This window comes from Podarcis pityusensis, assembly GCF_964106645.2.
Source record: "Podarcis pityusensis genome assembly, chromosome: 6".
NCBI classification, from domain to species: domain Eukaryota; kingdom Metazoa; phylum Chordata; class Lepidosauria; order Squamata; family Lacertidae; genus Podarcis; species Podarcis pityusensis.
The window spans coordinates 28,960,148-28,984,071 of NC_138030.1; the positions used below are offsets into that span (position 1 = coordinate 28,960,148).

Genomic DNA, 23,924 nt, shown 5'->3' on the forward strand with positions numbered 1-23,924 from the left:
ACTGACCTTTAATGCCCTAAATGGTTTTGGAGCATCTCCACCCCCATCGTTCAGCCTGTACACTGAGATCCAGCACCAAGGGCCTTATGGCAGTTTCCTCACAGCAAGAGGTGAAATTGCAGGGAACCAAGCAGAGTGCCTTCTTGGTACTGGCACCCACACTGTGGAACCCAGTCAGATGGGCAGAGTATAAATAATTTGTTGTTGCAACAAAGGTCCCATCTGCACTAAACATTTAAAGCAGTACCGTACCACTTTAAACAGCCGTGTCTTCTACCAAAGAATCCTGGGAACTGTAGTTTGTTAACGGGGCTGAGAGTTGTTAGGAAACCCCTACTCCCTTCACAGAGCAACACTTCCCTGGGAAGAGGAACTGACTGTTAAATCACTCTGGGAACTGCAGTGACTAATTTGGGGGAAGGTTACCCTCAAGAGGGATGCGGGTGGTGCTGTGGGTTAAACCACAGAGCCTAGGACTTGCCGATCAGAAGGTCGGCAGTTCGAATCCCCATGACGGGGTGAGCTCCCGTTGCTCGGTCCCTGCTCCTGCCAACCTAGCAGTTTGAAAGCACATCAAAGTGCAAGTAGATAAATAGGTACCGCTCCAGCGGGAAGGTAAACGGCATTTCCGTGCACTGTTCTGGTTCACCAGAAGTGGCTTAGTCATGCTGGCCACATGACCTGGAAGCTGTACGCCAGCTCCCTCGGCCAATAAAGCAAGATGAGCGCCGCAACCCCAGAGTCGGTCACAACTGGACCTAATTGTCAGGGGTCCCTTTACCTTTACTTTCACCCTCAAGCATAGCTCCAATCTGTTTTGAGAAATAGCTGTCCTGTTGACACTGCTGTGGCAATAATTTCTGTTAAAAATCTGGCTGTCTTTTTTGAGGAACGGTTCTTCTTCTACTGTGAGGCACTAGGAAATGAAGAGCTTGCTCACTCTCTGAGAACATTTTGTACAGAATACCAGAGCAAAATGAATTGCTTATCAAAGTGCATTTATGCTCAAGATCGGAACCTGAGCAAGTTGCTGTTTGCAGTCTTGACTCAGCAGTCTACTTCAACATAAAGTACTACCCTGTCTCCAGCCAACAGCACATGGGAGTTATGGCACATAAGTGAACTAGGTGGCTACCTTGGGTGACAACATTTTAGGGGCCCCAACTGTCAAGGTTGAGAATTGTGGTAGGTGGGAAAATGATTTCCTAATGACTCTCACAGCATTTGTTTGCTCTCCCTCCCAGAGAAAAAGACTAGCACCTTTGAGTCTTGAGGCTTATGCTTTACTCAGAAGTAAACCCCACTGTGTTCATGGCAAAGATGCTTTCCCTTTTCCCAAAAAAAAAGGTGCTTTGGGTTGCAGCCTCACAGGTTCCTGATCCAACCTTTTTACAGCTTCTGTGAAGCAGGATCAGCTAACTAGAGTGGTTGCGTTGTGAAGCCTGTGGAACTCAGTGAGACTTGCTTATAGGTGCTTAGGGGAATGCAGCCAGTGGTTGCCGCCTGGCTGGCCCAGCAGTTTTTTGGGGGAGAGCCATCTCTGCAGGAAGGGATATCATTCCTCATGCCAGCTCTGTCACACTGGACCAGCTCCAGTTCCTCTCCCTTTGCTTCTTTGTTCTAGGAAGGGAAAGTTGTGTGCCGCTGCCAGTCAGTGTAGACAGTACTAAGCTAGATGGACCAAAGATCTGACCCAGTAGAAGACAGCTTCCTATGTAACTAACTGCTTGGGCACTTGTTATTCTAACAGCCTCCTAGACCTTCCTTCTGACATTCTTTCCAAATGCTCAGAGCTGTCAATGCGCGCGCGCACACACACACACACACTTTATTCTTCTTCCCTACCCAGTTCCTTCAGCAGTTCTTTTCTGACTCCTTTCCTGCACATCAATCAATCAATCAATCAATCAGTCCTCTTCAGACTGACTGGTGTGACCCAGTGCACCGCCAAGAATCAAGGATCTGCACTCACTCCTGCTTACAGAAGTGCAGCCTGCAATCCTCGAAGTCAATCCTCCTCTCTGAAGAGGAATCTCTTGCTGACTTTGCCGCTCTGAGGTGATGACGAGCGTCTAATAACAAATCCTGCCACTCAAAGACCCTGACCAATCGGTGCAGCCAAGGGGAGGGCATTGACACAGATACACCTACACTGAATGTTGCCGAGTGGCTGGCAAGAGCATCTCTCAGTGCACAGTAGTTGCTGCTTCCAACAACTGCAGAGCAGGCTTGTTCGCTGACAGTCACTGAAACCAGGGCATTCAGCGTGCCAAGCAATCCGGGAAGGCTAGGGTAACTGAGGGACCAGCCTCCCAGCATCTGTGAAAGAAGAACCCAGCAATCTTCAGCGAGAAGATGATGGCATGTACAGAGATGCTGACAATGTGCTTGCTCTCTGCCAAGCACGCGTACAGCCCTGAAGCCAAAGACAGCCTGCAGAACTATGGCAAGGGACTAGCAATCTTCCACGATGTAAGTAGCTGCATGGCACATGTTTTCCCTATGTAGTAAATGGAGAGTGATTTGTAGAGAAGTACTATGAATGTTTGATTTACCCCTTGCTTTACCTCCCATTTCAAGCTTTCTGGATCTCATAATTTCCTGCTTCCACCTCCCCTTGGTATGCTCAGAGGTCTGGTTTGAAAAACTTGCCAAGTCCCAAGGAGCAAGGCAAATACAAAGCCCTTGAGTTTCTGCCTTGAAAGCCTTCATGCTACACTTTTGCAGAGAAATGTGTATGTGTGTGTCTTGGAGAGCCAGGGATGTAGTAGAGAGAAAATTGTTTCATGGTATGATTTCAGAACAAGATTAGAAAGAGTTGGGCTCTTGTCCCACCTCCGCAAAGGTATCCCCTGATCTCCGGCAAATTGTGGTGGATCAGTAAGTTACCCAACTCTAGCATGGGAATAAGAGTGCACTCCATGCAGACCAGTACTTGCAGTAATATTTCTGCTCCATTCACTTTTCAGCCCTCTTCCCATCCTCAAACTAATTTGTATGTATTTCTTCCTTCTGGAATTGTGAGCTTAGTTTTCAAGCTTGCCAAAGTTGAAATTTCACCTGTGCACCCTTAATCTCACCAATAAATTATATAGAAGATGTAAAAAGGGAAGGATCTTATACAGGCCATGTAGTAACCCGGTGCAGTTTATTCTTAAGAAATTAGCAGTTGAAAATTAACAAAATGTCCAGGTGAATGAATGTTTTGCACATTGACTAAAGGGTCCACTGGTGAAAGAGAAAGAGACCGCAGAATGGCAAGGAAGAAAAGGAGTGTGAAATTTCTGCCTAGAGAAATCGTGGAATAGTTTCCAGAGCACCATTAGTCTGTTGCAGCAAAATGAAGGGAGAATCTTGCAGCATGTTAATAATAATAATAATAATAATAATAATAATTCATTATTTATACCCATCTGGCTGAGTTTCTCCAACCACTCTGGGTGGCTCCCAATCAAGTGTTAAAAACAATACAGCATTAAATATTAAAAACTTCCCTAAACAGGGTTTAAATACAAACTTTCCTATTTTTTAATAAACATTTAAACAGCTTTTTTTTTAAAAAAGTCTTTAATATAAAATATTTCATTTTTTGTAAATATATATATATATATATATACAAAGAACCAGAATTGTAACTCCATTTTTAAAAAAGGAACTCCTCTTCATTGGTTTTTCCTATATTAATAAAAAGAGGCAAGGGAAGGGTGGCTGTTAAGGCATTAAGGCCAGATCCTAAGTTTTGCTATGCTGGTGAATAAGTGTGCAAGATGGAACGTACTGACTGCTGCATCCAAACACCACTAACAGTGTTTATTTTGGCGTAAGGTTTTGTGGACTAGAGTCCACTTCAAGCTAATAATATTTCCTTAATGAAGGACAAGTAATTTCATGGGAAATGGAGCCTGATCTCCCTGTGCTCACACTGCGATCAGTGGCATTTGGGGGGGGGGGAGGGTATTGTTGGTCTGGAGACACTCTAAATGGAACAAATAATATCTTACCTGATCAATGTGCAAAGTATGAAGGAGAGTTAATGCAATGCCACTTCAAGTCTGTGAAAAGCAAGGTGTATTTTCAAGTTTGCAAGTTTGCTCATTCCTGGAAGTTGCGGTCAAAGGACAGCTCATGCTGCCTCAGGAGTTCCCATCTCAGCTGCTACACTTTTCCAGCAAATTGATCGCCTGCAGAAGCAGCTGTTGACAGGGTTACCTCCAACTCAGTCCTACTCAGAGTAGACCAATTGAAATTAATTGACGTAAATTAATCACGCCCATTAATTTCAATGGGTTTGATTCGCGTGGGATACAATCCAAGGAATGCATCAAGGTTTAACTGGGGTTAAGCATCCAAAAAGAAGAAATGCGCAAGGTGGGGGTGGGGACAAAAGATGTCAGTGCTTTCGATTAAATTTGTATATACCAATCTATATGTATGGATGCAAATTTAGAAAGGATTGCTATAATTTAAATGGAATTGCAATACATTTCACCATAGTGGGGAAGACTGTGACTGTGTGCCTGCTCAGTTTCCCGTCCGGGTGCTAAGCGTTGGTGGGCAACTTCAAGGCCCCTTGGGCTCTTCCCATCTTGTAGTTTTTTTAATCTTTAAAGTAGTCTTGAATCAGACAGCCCTCCAAACCGAGGACTCTGTCGGACAGATGACTGTCTTCTGTAAAGTCAGATCCCTGGACGGTATAGCTCTAACAAAGGCCTCTTCTTCTGGGTTGCTGTGATCTTTGTTTTTAACTTTTTATGCTTTCGTTGTATTGTTTCATCTTGTTTTTACTGTTACACACCGCTTTGATAGATTTTTGTGATATGGCGGTACATATTTTTATAAATAAAATGCAATGGAAATTGTATCACGCTTTGAAAATGTTCAGTGTGCTATGTTTGTCTGATACCATTGATATGATTAATTTAATTATAGCATTCGCATACCACCTTTCAGTAAAAAAAAACCACCCATCACCTGAAGTAATTCATAATAAATTTAAAAGATTCAAAAGAAACATAAGCCCAAGCAACTGAAAACTACTGATAAGTAATAGCAAGACAGTTCTGAAAGCGTGCACTTCAAAACAGTGGCCTATGAGATACCAAAATGCATGAGTTTGGAAGCCTGGATCAGTGGATCCCAATTAGCAAAGTACCATGGACCCCCTGTTTTTCAAAAAACAAAGCAATGGTCTCCTTATTTTTGAAAAAAAATTGATATTTCTGTGGTAGTTTTTGTTGTGTTAATGGTGGCACCAACAGACCCCCTGGGTTCCGCGGACCACGAATTGGGAACCACTGGCCTAGATGATATTAATATACACACTTAGGGGTGGGTTGGTTTGTTTTTATGTGGGGGGTGAAGTCTCCATCACCTAGACTTGGAAAAACCTTTTCCCAAAGAAAAGGAAGGAATTTTATTTGTTTGATACACTTTCTCTTTAACAATGTAGCCTGGCCACTGTGTTTTTCCATACTGCAAGGTGGTTCTGACTGGCTCATCTGAAACTAAGTGTCCTTCTGAAATGCAATCAAAAATAGATTATTTCGTTATCAGTCATCAGCAATAACAGATAGGGAGGGCCTTGGGCATGTTGTATCTGCGGGAAATTATGACTGGAAAATGTTCTAGCTACTAGCCTGAGAGTTTTAAGATAACAACAAAATGAGACAGAAATGGTGGTCTTAAAATGAATTATAAAGTGCCTCTGTTTCCCTGCAGTTATATTTAAAACAGCGACTGGCAGATGGGGAATATTTGAAAACATTTGCTTTCCAAATTTATCACCGATTTGCAGGGATTACCCAGCCATGATTGCACACACTGCATGTCTCATAAGCTTAAGAACTGGAGACGGTTCTAGATGAGGACTGGAGGGCTGTGGTTTTCTGCACGCTTCTCTTGAGAGGACATCCCATTGAGCGCAAAGGGATTTCCTTTCAAGCCAATGTGCACAAGGTTTCATAAGAACTGAATGATCCAGACAGCTCAGAGCATCTATTAACACTTCCTCCACTCGTGGGCACAGAGAAGAAGGCTTCTGATTTAAAGGAGTTTAAGCATTTGAAACGGTCTTTTGTGTTTGATCCTCTATTCCTACAATGCAATACAGACACTAGCTAAAAGCCCTGTAGCTTCCTGTGCAAAAGCAAAGCTCATAAAAATTTAAGGAGTCAAATATTTCAGCCTAGTTGTGTCAGTGCTGTAATGAAGCACAAATCTTATTCTACAATAGATTGCCTTTTGGAAATGCCTAGAGCTCATTATTATTACATGTCTACTCAGAAGTAAGTCCAAGTTCAGTGCGGCTTACTCCCAGGTAAGAGGGTATAGGATTTACAGCCTTAAATATAGTTGAATTAACAAATCAAGTGCCAATTGCTGCAAAGATGCTATCATAAGCATGTTGCCATGTAAACAATTGTTTGCCCCAGGGAAAATTGCTTTTTTCATAGAAGCTGGATTGGTATACTCAGCGTAAGCAAAAAGAGAGGATGAAATCATCCAGTAATTAACCATTTTACTTATGACAATGGCCATAAATCTTATGAGTGTCTGTGGGAAATGACGTAGATATTTGCTCGACTCAAAGAATAATAATTCAAAGTAGGTCCAGAATTAGCCCTGAAATATGGTGCATTAAAATGTGGAGAAATATAGTTCTAAGTGGGTGTTTTTAAAGAAAAGAATGGGTAACAATTTTATTATTTTTAATTGTTATTATTTATTAATTTATAGGCTACTTGATTCTGTCTTATTGGGGTTTTTCTTTTGAAAGGGAGGTTCCTAAATAGTTTTATTTTCATAGTTGTGCAAATCTTCTGCTTCCCCATAGCCTATGGACATCTCCCTCTTATTTCCTGGTGACTCTGTTTCGGCTGCAATTCCATGGGCAATCATTAGCAGAGTTTCCTAGTAGAGCGAGTGATGTCTTCTCAAGACATCAGGTGAAAGCGATGGAAGCTAAACCATTTTGTGATAACTTCACTATGATAAAAAGTAACACGGAGACAAGACTCCAACAAGCCTTCAGCAGTATGGCCATACAGCTGCAACTTTCCCCCAATCGCCTTAAGATATCAGATACCATTTTTGACAACTGAGCAGGGGGAGCCTTGCTTTGTTGTGCCACTTTCTTTGTTTTCTCGTAATCTGGTGAACCGGGTTCGCTTCCCCGCTCCTCCACATGCAGCTGCTGGGTGACCTTGGGCCAGTCACACTTCTCTGAAGTCTCTCAGCCCCACTCACCTCACAGAGTGTTTGTTGTGGGGGAGGAAGGGAAAGGAGATTGTTAGCCACTTTGAGACTCCTCAAGGGGAGTGAAAGGTGGGATATCAAGTCCAAACACTTCTTCTTCTTCTTTCTTTATTGGTATGGAATTGTGTGCCAGCGGCATTGTGGAGATGGGTGGTAAATGTCACCATATGTGGATGTTTTTTTCTGGCAACAATGCATGAAACCTCATTTACTGTGACATCTCCTTCTAGGCAACTTTTAAAGGAGCAGGTGTGCCAGCTGGGAAGTCAAGAGGGGATGACCATGCTTTGAGTTTAAAAACACTAGTCCCTGGGACTGGGACCATACAAAAGGGTAGCCGTGCCTCCTACTTTGCACCATGCCTCCCAGCTCGAGGTGTTTGGGCATTCAATGGTGTGCTGTCCCTCCTGGTTCTAGCGTGCAACATTATTTTTATCTGCTGAGAAGAATAATCTGCACACAGGGTAAGGTGGCTGTTGGCACTTCAGCAAAAAAAAGATGAACTGCATCACCAAAAAGAGGAGAAAATGACATTTGCAGGTCCTAATGTATATGTATAGATGCAAATTACTATAATTTAAATAAAAGTTACAATACATCTCACAGTAGTGGGGGAAACTGACAGGGTGACCTGTGCGTCTCCTGAGTCTATTGCCCTGGTGGTAACTGTTGATGGAGCCCTTCATCTTTTAACTAGACTTGGACCAAACAGCCCTTCAAATAGAAAACGGTCTTCTGTAAATATAGGACAGCTGCCCACCCCCATATGGTTGCTGAAGAAGAAGAAGAAGAAGAAGAAGAAGAAGAAGAAGAAGAAGAATAGGAGGAGGAGGAGTTTGGATTTGATATTCCGCTTTATCACTACCCGAAGGAGTCTCAAAGTGGCTAACATTCTCCTTTCCCTTCCTCCCCCACAAGAAACACTCTGTGAGGTGAATGGAGCTTAGAGACTTCAAAGAAGTGTGACTAGCCCAAGGTCACCCAGCAGCTGCATGTAGTGGAGCGGAGATGCGAACCCGGTTCACCAGATTACGAGTCTACCGCTCTTAACCACTACACCACACTAAAGGGATATAGGCCACTGGATTATCCTGGGTGAGGTGTGTAGGAGGACCTTGGTAAGATGGAATGGCCAGTCCGGATTGCAGTGCATGCTGCAGAGCTTTGGCATTCCCAGCGTGGGTGAGATATGGGGTGGGGAGAAGGGAAGATTTGACAGGAAGAGTAAATACTCAGAGCCATTAGATTGCACCACAGCTCATCAGCTTGGTTCAGACATAGTTAATGAAGCTTGTACAATGAAAGCACTCTACTTTGTAGCAATTAATCAGTCTACAGAATTATCTTGCTAATTAGTGCCGAACATCTTGGATTTTGGCTAACTTCCCTGCCATAATGCAAATTAAATTTGCTATTTGAGGAGTTAAGACATTCTAGGAAAGTAAAGCCACCATTTTGGACTATGTGTGTGTGTGTGTGTGTGTGTGTGTGTGTGAGAGAGAGAGAGAGAGAGAGAGAGAGAGAGAGTACGTATGTTTTGTATGGGTATATGACACATTTGCACACGTGTGCACATATGTTTGACAAGGCAGAGATGAAGATGTTGATGTGTAAAGAGCACTGTAAGTGTGAAAGAAATGAGAATGTTTATTGCATAGTTCCTTTGCAAGGCTCAACACATATGCCCAACAATGCATGGAAATAAGTCAGGTCTCCAAGTTTAGTACTACAGCCAAGGGACTAAACACAAAGTCAGGCCTGCTTCTTCTTTTGTAGTTTAGATGCTAACATATTTGCATATACCCTGGTCTATTTGAATGATGCAAATTATTGCTGCATTGCAGGGGGATGGACTAGATGACTTTTGGGGTACCTTTATATAATTTATGATTCAATATGTTTATGAAATTTATGAAATTGTTGTTAGAACACTGTATAGCCAGGAGACTAAGAAGCGTGTCTATCTGTGTGTGATTTTGGGTTTTTTTTTGGTATTATTATCTGTTGCTTGCAAGCTGCCATGGTAAATTATTTGATTGAAAAGCAGGGTCTAAAATTCCAAAAGAAACAAACAAAAGAGAGATTACCTCTTATGGTGTGTAAGCACAAAACAGGTAATGTGAGGAATGTATGCACGTGAATGAAACTGACACACTGGAAGACCAGGGACAATAAGATTGCAGTAGTCAATCAGGGCATTTACCAGAGTTTTATCTGAGGGAACAAAGAGGAAGCCTGTATTTTTGTAATAGAGAGCAATATGATTTACGGTAATAATGGACAAAGGGGGGGGGGAGGGTACAAAGGAGGGGAGGAAAGTCAAAGAGAAAGCCATGACTTTCTGTGTGACCAATAGTGTTGCTGGTCTTGTTGTCAATGGATAAGAAGACAGGAATGTGATCTTAAGACATCTAGATGGTTGTAGAGCATGGGGAAAATCTTGTCCAAAGCAGCAAATTGGTGAGAAAATTGAGAATTTGCAGTACCTTACTCTTCTTAACAGAACTTGACACTAGATCACACCACTGTTCACTCTTTTAACTAGGACACCATCTAAAATTAATCTACAGCTTTGGTAATATAAAGACTACCAAGTTTCTCATTATTTCCTCCCACTGCCTCACGATGGATCTGTGTGTTCCTCTTAGTCCTGGAGACAGATCTGAGTAACTGCTACATTTTATTTTGGGGGGGAAACAAAGAAATGTCGGGAACAGCCATTATGGTTTCTTTGCTCCAGAAATCCTAGGTGCAAAGTTAAATACTTTTTGCACCTAGCTGGGTCTTATCTAAATCTGTCTGACACATCAAATGCTCTGTCTTAAGTTGTTTACAAACTCTAGACTTTCAGGTGTCAATGCCATGTCTGTCTCATCCCACCTGTACTCTACTTCTGATTGAAAAAATAATAATAATTTTATTGTAGGGTCCAAGGGGTAAACTGAAAGTAGCTGCTAATAAAATGTTAAAACAATAGATTTGGCTCAACAAGGTGCAGATGACAGCTTGGTCCATCAACTCTTAGCTCTTTTTGTCATTTACTGAGCTAAGAAAAGTTGCCAGCTCATAATCCTGAAGAGCCTGTTTCTTTAAGAACCTCGTAAAAGAGAGAGAATCTCATCAGGTATGGATTCTTTTATCATTGCACTTCTCCGTGGGGTTGTGGGGCAAGACACTGCAAATTTCTCTCTTCTATGCAATAGTTAAACGTGCAGGAGCTCATTCAAGGTTGCAGCCAGCGATCCTAGGGGCAGTTGATGAAATACACCGACTGACTCACTTTTAAGATAATGCACCTTAGACTTTTTCCTTAGCTCTTGCTACCTACCTGATCCTACTTGACCTTGCCACTTCCATGGTAACTTCCTCTGTGCTTTCCCGTAATTGTGGACAAGATGCTCCTTATGCCCAGAAGCATCTGCCTGTCATCCCTTGATGCATCTGTGCTGCTTTGTGGAGAACATTATATATAGCAAACAAAAACAGCCTTATTGCTGGCAGCAGGTGTTACTACTAAGCAGCAGGAAGGTTTAGAAGAGGTAGCAGGGTTGCCAGGGGACAAAGGCAGAGGTGTCTGTATTATTTAAACCTGATCTACATTGTGCTTGTAGCTTCACCATTATCGGAGTGTAAAATGCATCCTGGTCTTCTTTGTGCCAGTTTGGCAATCTAGGTGGGTCAGAATGGGATGCCAGACTGAATATGGCTCAGAGTCCCTGTTTTGCAGGAGGATTCCCACCCCCTGCCCCCAGACAGGTGAAATTTCTACCATCATGGTACAATGTCAGGGAAAATCAGACCTGTCAAAGGTCCTCCCTTCTTCGTAGCTATTAAAGTATCCTGGTAAATAGTCCACAGAAGTTACTAGACTGCAAAACATAAAATAAAAATAAAATCACTAGCTTGCTGGAAGCTACATACCAGAGGAAGGATGGAGGACATTATTCCTCCTCTAGCAACCTAATTGGTTTCTACTGTGGTAAGAATTTACCTCTATACCACAAGTCCTTGCCCAGGTGAGGGAATAAACTTTTTAATAATAATAATAATAGGTGGTTTCCAGCAAAATATTAAAAAATAATAATTCATCAAATATTAAAAGCTTCCCTAAACAGGGCTGCCTTCAGATGTCAGCTAGTTGTTTATTTCCTTGACATCTGATGGGAGGGCGTTCAACAGGGCGGGCGCCACTACTGAGAAGGCCCTCTGCCTGGTTCCCTGTAACCTCACTTCTCGCAGGGAGGGAACCACCAGAAGGCCCTCGGAGCTGGACCTCAGTCTCCAGGCAGAACAATGGGGGTGGAGACGCTCCTTCAGGTATACTGGGCCGAGGCCATTTAGGGCTTTAAAGGTCAGCACCAACACTTTGAATTGTGCTTGGAAACGTACTGGGAGCCAATGTAGGTCTTTAAGTACCAGTTTAAAATAAGCACGAAACCAAGAGAATAGCAAGCAAAGTGTCCTGTAGGGACCCTGTTTATACCGCATGCAGAGGAGGGATGGAGTGCTCTGCCCTTTCTCTCCTAGCCCATTTAGTCACATGCAGTATTCAGAGGCAGTTCCTGGGAGTTACATATGGGCAGAGCTCTCAGGGCTCGCTTGTGTGCTTCCCACAAACATCTGGTTGGCTATATGAGAACAGGATGGTGGACTAGATGGGCCATTGGCCTTATCTAGCAGGGTCTTATGGTCTTGTGCATGCAATTCCTCCACACGCACCCTACCCACCGTGCCGCGATTGCTGGAGAAGTGAGGAGATCTTGTCGCTGCCGCTGCTTCTCCTCACTTCTCCAGAGTTGACCCTGTAAAGCGAGGTTTTGGTGGTGGTGGTTTACTGGGATGACACCTTCTCATTTTGCCCCAGGCTGCGAAATGGAACAGGTCACACACACCCCTTACCTGTTACTGTTTTCACAGCCTCACAAAGCTATGCTCTCCCAAGGATTTGCCCAAACTCTCAACTCAGCCATGAACTTATTGCACAGCCTTTGGCCTCAAACCTTCCACCCACTCTTTCTGCAATATGGGGTGGATAATAACGCTGGCCTATTTTGCAGGGGTGTCGAAAGGGTTACGGAGACAATATATGGTGAGAACTTTGAGCACCTAGGAAAAAAACATTCTGTGAATGCTAAATGCCATTGTAAATGTGTTCTGCTCTTTTTGTTTTGTTTTGTTTTAACGTATTTTTTTTATTAAACATTTCTCGGTTTACAAAAGTGTGTGCAGTGTCTCTTTTTTCAAGTTACATTTTCTACAGGTCAGTTTCGTTTGTCGAGACATTAGTGTTACATTAGGAAGAAAAGGGGGAAAGAGGTGGAGGGGGCCATGGTGGGTGGGTGGGGAGTCGGGTGGCGATGTTTCTATTTTACTTAATGTATATGTGGGGTTTTGTGCCAGCGTCGCTTGTGCAGGTTCTCTGTACTATTCGCTTGCGTTCCTTTGGTAGTGAGAGAGGCTGGGGTTGGCTTCTGCTCTTTTTGTTAACAAGAAAGCTGAACGTCTTCCTTTTATGCAACAAAATAGTTTCCAAACAGCTAGCATAATGCCATTAAAAACCTGATGCCAAAGAAATAAACAAACCCTGGGTTTCCCATGCATATCTAAGATGCTGTTGTATTTTGAAATTCTGCCACCTCATTAACCTAGCATGGTGTGAATGAGCCCTTGGGAATAGCTGTCCCAATGTGCTCAGCATGAATCCTTTTGTTTCTGCCTTACTGTGTTCACTCTGCTCAGGGTGATTTTGTTAGTACTCTGTGCCATAGAGGCAAAGAGAACAAATGTGCAGGTGTAAGGCTCTGTCTTTATCGAATTGCTGTTCTGATCATTGCTACATTTTAAGGTCAGCCTTTTTCGATGGCCCCAGTGTTTGCTTTGTAGTTCTAAGAAACCTGCGCTTTTACAAGAAAAATGTGAAAGGTGCCAACAGATGGAATATTTCTGCTGCTGTCTTTGAATGCTTTCAGGGTTTTCTTTTTCTTTTCTTTTTTTAAAAAAGTGTTCAGTACATTTGAGCTAAAAAGACTCAAAATGATAATGCAAAGCAGGAGCTTGCAGCAACAGAGTATGGAATGAATGTAAAATTATGGAATTTTAGAGTTAGAAGGGATGCCAAGGGTCATCTATTCCAACCCCATGCAATGCAGGAATCTCCACACATGGTTTTCCCCATCCAATTTGAAACCATACCGGACCCTGCTTAGCTTTGCAAATGTGCTGGCAGTTTTATATGAAGGGTTGCCCTGTAGAAGCTGAGAAAGAAAATGGGGGCAGGAGAAAGGTTTCTGTATAAAGAGCTCTAATGTGCACGATGTGCGATTATGCTATGCAGGCAGAGAAATTGCACAGAATGCAGCATCCTAAAAAATATCAACTTTCCACTCGCAAAAGGATTAGAAAGTTCTGGACAATGCCTAGCTCTTCAATAGCTAGTTATTTGATATAAATATATTAACTGCTACAGGTCTCATAATTCAGTTTCTCTTAGAGGATTATTTACATTCATTTGCTTCTTTTATCATAGAATGAGCATAGTCTTGCCTCTAAGGTTACAGTGACTCCTCCCAGCCTAGAAATGTGGCTTTGGTTTAATCCAATGCCAGTCCTACTCAGAGAAAACCTATTGAAAATAATGAACATGACTAACCTGGGTCCATTAATTTTACTGGGTCTACACAGAGTAAAACTTAGTTGGATACCACCCACTGCTTCACTGGATGTGTTTGACTTTCATTTAGATATCACATTAGCTTGGGAAATAAAAACTTAGCCAGGTGATAGAAAAGCTGGGCAGCTTTGCTTAAAACAAGCCAAATGTCAGCCCTATATGATATCTGGCTTTGGAAAATATTCCCACTTCTGCTCAGCCAGGAACTCATTAGGGTAATAGCATATTGTAGGCCAAATTCTTAAAAGGGATTCTCAAATTACTAGATGTTCTGCAGCTTGTGTCCAAAATAATTTATGACACCTGGAAAATATGCATGCAGAAACTGTTGATCCATAAAGTGTTTTGTAGAAAGAAAAATGAGATCCAGGTGCCTTGTGCCTTTCCCCATGTATTTATGTGCACATTTGCTTATTTTAGCAAGACCTACTTCCAACAACATCCTTTCTTCAGAGTTCAAAGATGGCAAAGCGAGTGCCAGGGTCATGAGGATAAATCACAGCGGCATTCCAAAAATAATGCTCGGGTGGGATGGAACTGGTGCCCCATTCCACCCCCACCCACCCCCCAATGCACATTCATTGAACTTAAAAAAAAAAAAAACTTTGAAAAGGGCTTGTGATGAGGATTTAATTTAAAAACAATTAAATAAAGATGTGCATCTTTTCCGTTTTTAAAAGTACGTGAATGGATGATATCCCCATTTGCAGTTTTTATCTTTTATATTGCAAGCCTCTGCTGTGCTGCGTCTCACACTCATAGGCCTTTTTTGTATGGTGTTGTCCCAGGGCACAGCTTAAAGATTGTCTACTGCTGTTAACTTGGCAAACTGAGCCTAGGAACAGAGAGTCATGCTGGGTTCTCACTGACTCATCCACCATTATCCGTACCAATAATTCTGTCTTTTGAACAACTGCACTGATGATGAAGGGAGCTGAATAGAATCCAGCTCATCATCCCTGAGACGCGTTGGCTTCTTAGGAAGGGAAATAGCAGGAGGGAGCTATGAGATGAGAATATTTGACCCAACTTAGACAGGGAAGCAGCACTTTTCAAATAATTTCCAAGGGCATTTTGGCAGTGCCTGCTTTCTTAACTGGTCGGCAAGTGAATGAACACTGTCAGAATGGAAATTCTAGGTCTTAGGGACAAATACAAAAAGCAGTAGGAGGACAAAGGGTTAATCACCTCTTCCCCCTGTTGCTTCTCAGCTCGAAATAGCCCCCTCCCGCAGTTGCTTTTCTTCACCTTGTCAGTATATTGCTACTTGTGCGAGGGGGCAATTTTGACTAGAGAAGCGAGGGGTGGATAACCCTTTCCCCTCCTCCTGTTTTTGTGCTTGAAATTGTCCCCATTCCAGAAGCACTGCTTGCTTAGAAATCCTGTAAGGGGAATTTGAATCCCGAAAAACAGCTTTTGGGTCAACTTGGAGCAGAAATTACAACCTGAAAAAGACACAATGCATGTACTTTTGTAAACCAAGAAAATCTTTAATAAAAACTATTTTTTTTAAAAAAAATGGAACAGAAATCTAGCAGGAAGAGGAAAGATTAAGCACCCCTTGCTACTCCTATGTTCAAAACAGTCCCCTTCCATAGCTGCGTTTGAAGGCACTGAACATCATTAAACAACTTTCTGTGTGAAATGAATTTGCTTCTTCTATTAGTAAAATAAAAGTTGTCAGCATTTTAATATGAATTTCTCCAAAAAATACATTTTTTGGTGTGTGCAGCATTGCCTTAACATACACATTTTTTGCAAGCAATTTCTCCTAATATATTGCACTTTTGTATTTTCACTACTATGTATTTTTATGCACACTTTTAACATACACATTTTGACGCGCGTTATTTGACTGACAAGATGTGGCACAAAATATGCAGAAGGGAAAAAATTGAAGGATAACTATGTTTCAGTCAGCATATTATTTTGGGAAGTGCAGATTAGGTAGGCTTACTACGAAATATGAACCAGACTGAATTCCCAGCCCCTCCCCCAACCTGGTGATCGAACAGGAGTAGTCCAATGCTTTGATTGGCTGGCCAGCAAACGGAAAAGTTAATTTTTAGGAAATACATTTAGCGACTTGCTGCTTTTTTAAAAGAAGCTACTGCAAAACCTTGGCTCTTATCATCACACAGAAAGCTAATACAGTATATTGCAACTATGTGCAAATATTTAATTCTGTAGCCAGGGGGCTAACATTGGCTGCTGTAGAGAGAGGATTGCAGCTGTCATTCAGTTGTCCATTCTTAGGCATCAAGATAGTACTAATTGAGATTGCTATTATTAGCATTCTTCATTCTAAGGAATCTAGATAAGATAGGATGGCAGGTTATCATTTCACACGTCGAAATTTATGCTTGCATTAACTCAAGCCATGACAGCTTCCTTCTTGTTGAACTTTTCCTTTTCTCCTTGTGTCACCCAGTCTAACACAACTGGAAATTAGTCAGAGGGGAAATGGTAAAAAATGAGAGGCACATGAGAAGGGGAACTTTTTCCCAATAGACTGATATATGCAGTCCTCCAAACACTTGGCACAGAATCAGAAAATGTGTCTTTTCCAAAATTTGACAACGCTACAGTCCACCACGACTTCTACCTCTCACAGCGGTGCACAATGTATCTCTCATAGATTTATGAGGTTGAGCAAGTAACTACATTCATCCACTAGGTGCTCATGGTTTGAATGGCACTGGGGAGCTTTGAGACTAAGGCTGGATCTAGACACATCAAAAAACTGTTTCAGTTAAACACATTGTAAACTTTATTATGGGAAATCACGTTGGCGAAAGACAGGTGCCATCTGGTGTCACAGTGTTATAACATATATACAATCAAACCTCAGTTCCCGAACGCCTCTGTTTTGGAACGTTTCGGCTCCCGAACGCCAAAAACCCGGAAGTAACTGTTGCGGTTTTCAAACAATTTTCAGAAGCCAAACATGCTACGCGACTTCCATTTTGAGTTTCCCTATTGTATTGAGGCTTCCGCTTTCAGTTTCTGGTTGTCAAACGTTTCAGAAGTCGAACTGTCTTCCAGAACGGATTACGTTCGACTTCCGAGGTTTGACTGTACAACGCTTTTTCTGTACAAATGTTGTTGTTGTTTAGTCGTTTAGTCGTGTCCGACTCTTCGTGACCCCATGGACCAGAGGACGCCAGGCACTCCTGTCTTCCACTGCCTCCCGCAGTTTGGTCAAATTCATGCTGGTAGCTTCGAGAACACTGTCCAACCATCTCGTCTTCTGTCGTTCCCTTCTCCTTGTGCCCTCCATCTTTCCCAACATCAGGGTCTTTTCCAGGGAGTCTTCTCTTCTCATGAGGTGGCCAAAGTATTGGAGCCTCAGCTTCAGGATCTGTCCTTCCAGTGAGCACTGAGGGCTGATTTCCTTAAGAATGGATAGGTTTGATCTTCTTGCAGTCCATGGGACTCTCAAGAATCTCCGCCAGCACCATAATTCAAAAGCATTGATTCTTCGGCGATCAGCTTTCCTTATGGTCCAGCTCTCACTTCCATACATGTAGCTGAGTCCTAAATCTGCAATTCATTTAGCCAAGCAGGATGGGAGAGGTGGCAGAGCAGAGTCTTCACTGGGCAATGCTTCCTGCTTCACAGCCCCTCAGCCACCAGTCTGTCCTGGCTTGACAGATGGTGCTTCCTCAAGAATTTACAGCACAAGTAGGTCTGAGGGCCTTTTTCTACAAGTTGTTCAGGATCTTAGCACAGCAACCTTGACTAGTAGCCTTGCTATTTCAAGGATTGTGAATCAAAAGGAAGAGCAGCTGTCAGGCCAATTCATATTTAATAAGAGGATGCGTGCTGCGAATGTAAAGGACAAGCGGGAGTTTGTAAGGAAATGCCATCTCTCTGCCATGTACAGCTGTAAGTGCTTCCTTTTTTGTGTATATGTGTTGCTCTTGGACACCTCAGCCTAGCCAGAGAGTGTACAATAGACAGGGGTTTTTAAATTAGCAAATGAGGGATAATACATCCCCCCAGTGCACCCACACAGGGGATATGAAATGCCAACACACTGCAAGATACTATTATTGCCCTGCCAACAGCTGCTCTTGCAGAAAAACAACCGAGGAGCAGTAATTGTACACAGGAAGAAAACAAATTCAGTGCATGAAACACTCCCTTTTTTGCATTCATTATTACATATTCGGCTACCTGCAAAGGAAGTTGAATCACCATTCGGGTAATGAACTTTTGTGCTAGGAGACACATTTGTAAAGAGTTATTTGAAAGACTGAAGAGAATTGCACCAAAGTCTGGGTCACTTTTGAGCTTGTGAAAGTTCCAGAATCAAGGGAAAGCAAATCCTCATCGGATAACAGTCCTCTTAAAAGCATTCACAGAAGCTGCAGTCCTATGCACACTTACTAGGAAGGAAGGCTGAGATCCTAACCCTCATTACCTGGCCGTAAGCCCTATTAAATAGGACTTCAGAGTATGCATGATTAAGATTGCACTGTTAAGTTCCATTGAACTCAGTAGGGGCTTATTTCTGGGTAAGCATTCATCAGATTGCACTGCAAAGGCATACTATCCATGTTATGTAACAAATTGTTTTCAGCTGGCCAGCAAATAACCCTGGGAATTCTAGTTTGGTAAAATGCTGAGAATTCGTATTTAGAGATTCTTCTCCCTCCAACCTGTACAACTGAACTAACATTCACAGGCTTTCATTAGATGAAATTAACTTCATAGTTAAGGACCAGTTATTAAGTCTGTAGTTAAGATATGCTTTGCAGAACATATTCTTTGAATACTTTAAAAAATATTTAAAAAAATCATCGACTATAGTGAGAAGCAAAATGCAAGACCCCCACCCCTCTGGGGACAGAAGTTTATAACTACCAGAAATAGGGTTGCCATATTCCGAAGAGCAAAAAAGAGGACATATTTGTAGGTGGGCTGGAGGGGGGGGGGGGAGGAGAGAAAACTAGTCGTAATAGTGTGTGTGCAGTAAAAGACAAACGGTGTATTGAAATATTTAATAATGGTAATTAAAAATGAAAATGACATACCCGCCAACATTTTGTGAGAAAAATTCGGGGCGCACCCCCCCATCCCACATCTCAGTCATTTACCCCCTCCCTGCTGCTGACCCCTTCCTCACCTGCCTGCTTACCCCCTCTTCCCTCCCCTCTCTTACCTTTGCGGTCTTTGGCCTTCTGCTCATGAGATGCTGCTTCTCCAGACGACGTGAGGCTGAGCGGCCATTCGAAGGCCACGCCAGGCCTGGTGGCCACTGGACACAATCCAAAACCTAACACAGCGCCTGGAAAGCCACTCCAGGCCTTGGGGCCACCGGAGACAACACAAGGCCTAGCGCAGCCCCCTGCCAGCTGCCCAAAATACAGATGGATGAAGGTGGGGAAGGGGTGACATGGCTGAACTGGCATGGGGTCTGCTGGATCCTGAGCCATTCTTACTGCCATTGTGTGAAGTCATTGGACCTGATTCAGGCCTGATAGCTGTGCCAGTGATTAAACCCAGATTGGGCCCAGTCACTTTGCCTCCCTCACCTTCTGCCATGGATGCCCTGCAGATGCCACAGTGGGCCCACCATTCCACAAAGCCCTGGTGGCAGTGAGAGAAGGTTAGGATTGTGTCCTAATACTGCAATCTCATGCATAGCTACTCAGAAGTAACTTCTGTTGATTTCAGAGGGGTTTACTGTCAAGAGGTAGGGATAGGATTGCAGCCTAAATGAGTGAATGGCAGTTATAGTGACTCCCAAGGTGCTTTGGTTTAGTTTTGTTTGTTTGTTTGTTTTAAACCCATTTCCTATTAGAACAATGTAAGTCTTAAATCTAGAAACCGACAGGGGAAAAGTTCTAACCAAACAGCACTAACAGCAGGGCAATTGAAGCACAATGTCAGAGAAAGCTATACGACAATGAAAGAGCAAAAATAAATTGCTGAATCTAATGATGGCGCTGAGAAAATTGTAGACTTGTATCGTCCACTAATTTATTTAAAAGATTTGTAACCTGTCTTTCAGTATTTCTATTCCCAGGCTGGCTCACATTTTAGCACAACTGCAAATAGTTGAAACTAATTTGAAACAAATTAAAACTGCAAAAGCAATAAAAAAGTAGGATAGCAGCAGGATAAAAGCAATTTCAACAGTCCTGGGAAAATTAAAAAAGGTATTTACTTTGTGCCCCAAAGGCAACTGAGCTGGCGGCAGGCAAGCTTCCTTGGGAGGGAGGCGGCAGGTATTTCAGAGGTGGGTTCTGCACAACCTTATTTCCTCTTTGGCGATCACTCGTAGCTGATTAAGCTTGTCTTCCATGAACACAGTAACAGTGAGTCCATAAGTGACTGTGGAGGCCAATTCTGGATCCACACGACCTTCCACATTGGGGCCATAGATTTCTGGGCAGGAGTTGATCATGGTGAGGGTTTGCCAAATGGGCCTTCCTCTTTGCTCATTTCTCCCTTTCGTCCTGAGTTCAAGCATCTTCAAAGTCCATGACACCTTTGGTAAAGGCTGTTTTCCAACTGGAGCTCTTGCAGGCCAGTGTTTCCCAATTGTCAGTGTTTATTCTACATTTTTTTAGATTTGCCTTGAGAGAGTCTTTAAACCTCTTTTGCTGACCACCAGCATTATGCTTTCCATGTTTAAGTTTGGAATAGAGTAGTTGCTTTGGAATACGATAATCAGGCACCTGAACATGACCAGTCTAATGAAGTTGATGTTGAAGAATCATTGCTTTGACACTGGTGATCTTTGCTTCTTCCAGTACACTGGCATTAGTTCACCTGTCTTCCCAAGTGATATGTAGAATTTTTCAGAGACACCGTTGATGGAATATTTCCAGGAGTTGGAGATGGTGTTTATAAGTGGTCCATGTTTCACAAGTGTACAGTAAGGTTGGTAGTACAATAGCTTTGTAAACAAGCATTTTGGTTTCCCTTGAATGTCCTGGTCCTCTCCTTAAACACTCTACACTTCAATTGGGAGACAGCTGTACTCGCAGAGCTCAGGTGATGCTGGATTTTGGCATCAATGTTGGCCCTTGTGGAAAGATAATTGCCCAGGTAGGAGAAGTGATTGACACTTTCCAATGTTACACCATTGAATTGGATTTGTGGTGCTGCAGAGGGGTTGTTTTGTGCTTGTTGGATGTTGAGCAATAGGCCAAGCTTTCCATAAGCTTCTACAAATATATTTAGGATGGTTTGGAGGTCATCCTCTGAGTGTGCACACACTACGTTGTCCTCAGCATACTGAAGCTCTATGATGGAAGTTATGAATGATAACCTCAATCTTTGCTTTCAGCCTACTCAGATGAAAGAGCTTTCCATCTGTTCGATATATGATATCTAATTCAGTGGGACAATATGTAGGATCATGGCAATGAAAATAATGAATAGAGTTGGGGCAATAACACAACCCTGCTTAACACCTGATCCCACTGTGAATGGTTCACTTTGGGAGCCATTGTTATCTGCGATTGTTGCTGTCATAGTATCATGGAGGAGCTGAATGATGTTCACAAATTTATCTGGGCAGCCGATTTTCAGAAGGACAGTCCACAGGGCATAGCTGTCAACTTTTCCCTTTTCTTGCAAGGAATCCTATTTGGAATAAGGGAATTTCCCTTTAAAAAAGGGAAACGTTGACAGCTATGCCACATGGCATTATGATCTACAGTGTTGAAGGCCTTAGTCAGGCCAATAAATGGTTTTGCTTTCTGCATTTTTCTTGAAGCTGTGAAAATCATGTCCAGTGTCCCCTTTGAAAACCATTTTGGGATTCAAGAAGGGTAGCCTCGGATATACATAGTTAGGAGACGGTTTGCTAAGATCCTTGCAAGAATTTTGCCAGCCACAGTTAATAAAGAGATGCATCAATAGTTTCTGCAATCGATTCTATCACCTTTTAAAAAAGAGATTCATAATTTTGTCACCCCTAAAGTCTGTTGGGATCTCCTCTCTCTCCCAGATTTCCCCCCAATGAGCTTGTGAAGTTGTTGTGTAAGTTCAATTCCGCCCACTTTGAAGACTTTGGCAGGTATTCCATCAGTCCGCTGGCTTTGTTGTTTTTCAGTTGGTTAATAGCTGAACACAACTCTCCCAGATTTAGCGATACTGCAAGCTCATCTCTGATTTGTTTTTGCGGAATTTGTGAGAGGACCTCGGCAGCTATGGGGGAGTTGCTGTTAAGGAGATGCTGGCAATGTTCTTTCCAGCGCAATGCATTAGCTTCTTTATCTTTGGCATCACTCAGTGATATCTACCTTTGTCCACTTGTGGATGTCATGATGGGGCTAACAGGACTCACCTGACCACCTGATTGCAGTCATGCCATAATACCCCTCTTGAAGCATTCTTCTTTGGAGTTAATGCATTGCTGTTGCTTACTGGGATTGGGAGGGGAAGGTTAATGCAAATGCACTAGTGGAGCCAATCCAATGCTCCCACCATTTGCTACCCAATGATCTGACCACCACCTTGTCCTCCCCCTCCGCCTCCCATTAAGCAATAACATGGCTGATTGGAGGTCAGGTGAGCACTGCCACTCACTAATTAAAGTGTTTCCAGCTACGAATCTCTGCTTAAATAAAAAAAAAATAGTATGTTCCAGGATGGGCTTTGTTAATTGTTCAATGACTGCACTACCTAATGAATTTAAGAGTTTTTAAATCACAGGTGCTTTAAGTGAGCAGATATATGCAACAATGAGCAGACCACGACTAAAAGCATAACAGAGCAGGGAAAGAATTAAACTAAAAGGGGGAGGGGAGACTTTGATACACCAAAAAACTGTCACTGAAGAATCCCCAACCAATCCATACCTCATTAAAACCTCTGAAACTGCAGAAACTGCAGTGACCCACTTAGTATCACCCCCTCCTTGCTAAGCACGTCTTAGTAGCTGATGTCCCACGAAGTTTTTTGCGTGGTTCTTCACAAAAGGAGAAAGGGAGCTTTGAAAAGATCAAACATGGGGACAGGGTGGCTGTGTGCTGTGTTCCTGTGCCATTCGCTTACCCCCTGTTTCCTGACCATATTTCTCAACATTAAAGCTACACTTTTGATTCACCTCAAGCTCAGGACATTCATATTGCTTTCAGTAATGAACAGTTGTTGCCTCTCTGAGCAATTTCCTGAAACTTTGTGTTTCTCATTTAAACACCAACACACAAACGGCTGCAAAATGCACTACTAGGTAATGGAATGTGCTGAGTAATAATTACTGGTGAGAAACCAATCTTGCAGATATCTAGAGATCAGCAGATCTGGGGCTTTGTTGAGCAGTGGAGAAGAAATGAACCTGAGAAAGAAAGGGCCTGGTGGAAAGGAGTTTGTTACTGTTGTTTTGATTGTGAGGAAGCAGGGGAAGAGAAGGAGACACCTTTCAGTGGGCTGCTACTAGCCTCTGCTTGTAGAGTTGTTATTTGTTCATAATGTTGCTTCTGAGCTTGGCTAGCCCAAGGTATTCTGCTGCCTGAGCCAGAGAAGAAAATGCACCCCCTAACAAGATGCATGGTATCGAAGGCCAGATAAACTTATGTCAGCAACTGAGCCAGAAAATCCCACAAGCGCTCTCCTTTTCCCTGGCTGAAACATTTAATAATAATAAATTAAACAATTAAAAGTTTGCTGCCACTTCATGACACTCAAAATCAGCTGCCTGAAGCAGTCACCTCACCCTGCCTAATGGGAAGACCAGCCCTGACCATGTGCATGTGCGCACACACCACCCCGCACTTCACAGTTCCTATAATTGAACAGCAATCTACCACCCACGCTCGCTTGTCACTGGGGCACCAAAAGGTACATGCCTCCCTCTTACACTTGTCACATACCCCCTAACACTTCCCAAATGAAAATGTGACCTGTGTGTCACTCTGCTATTCTCGTACCAAGGAATGATGCGGAAGCTCCACACACACTTCACATCACATATGATGAAAACGGTCCATCTGCTCTTTGCTGTATAAATTTTCTCAGCAGTAACCTGACCTATGTG

General features: G+C 42.8%; 1 protein-coding gene across 1 annotated transcript in view; it reads left to right on the forward strand.

Moving 5' to 3' along the window:
- The first annotated feature begins 2,162 nt into the window (after positions 1-2,162).
- The window catches only part of NECAB3 (N-terminal EF-hand calcium binding protein 3), a 93,962-nt gene continuing 72,200 nt past the window's right edge, over positions 2,163-23,924 (forward strand). The window contains exon 1 of the mRNA XM_081010277.1: positions 2,163-2,472. Within this exon, the coding sequence (XP_080866403.1) occupies positions 2,356-2,472 (117 nt within the window). The 5' untranslated portion in view covers positions 2,163-2,355. The remainder of the gene's footprint in view (positions 2,473-23,924) is intronic.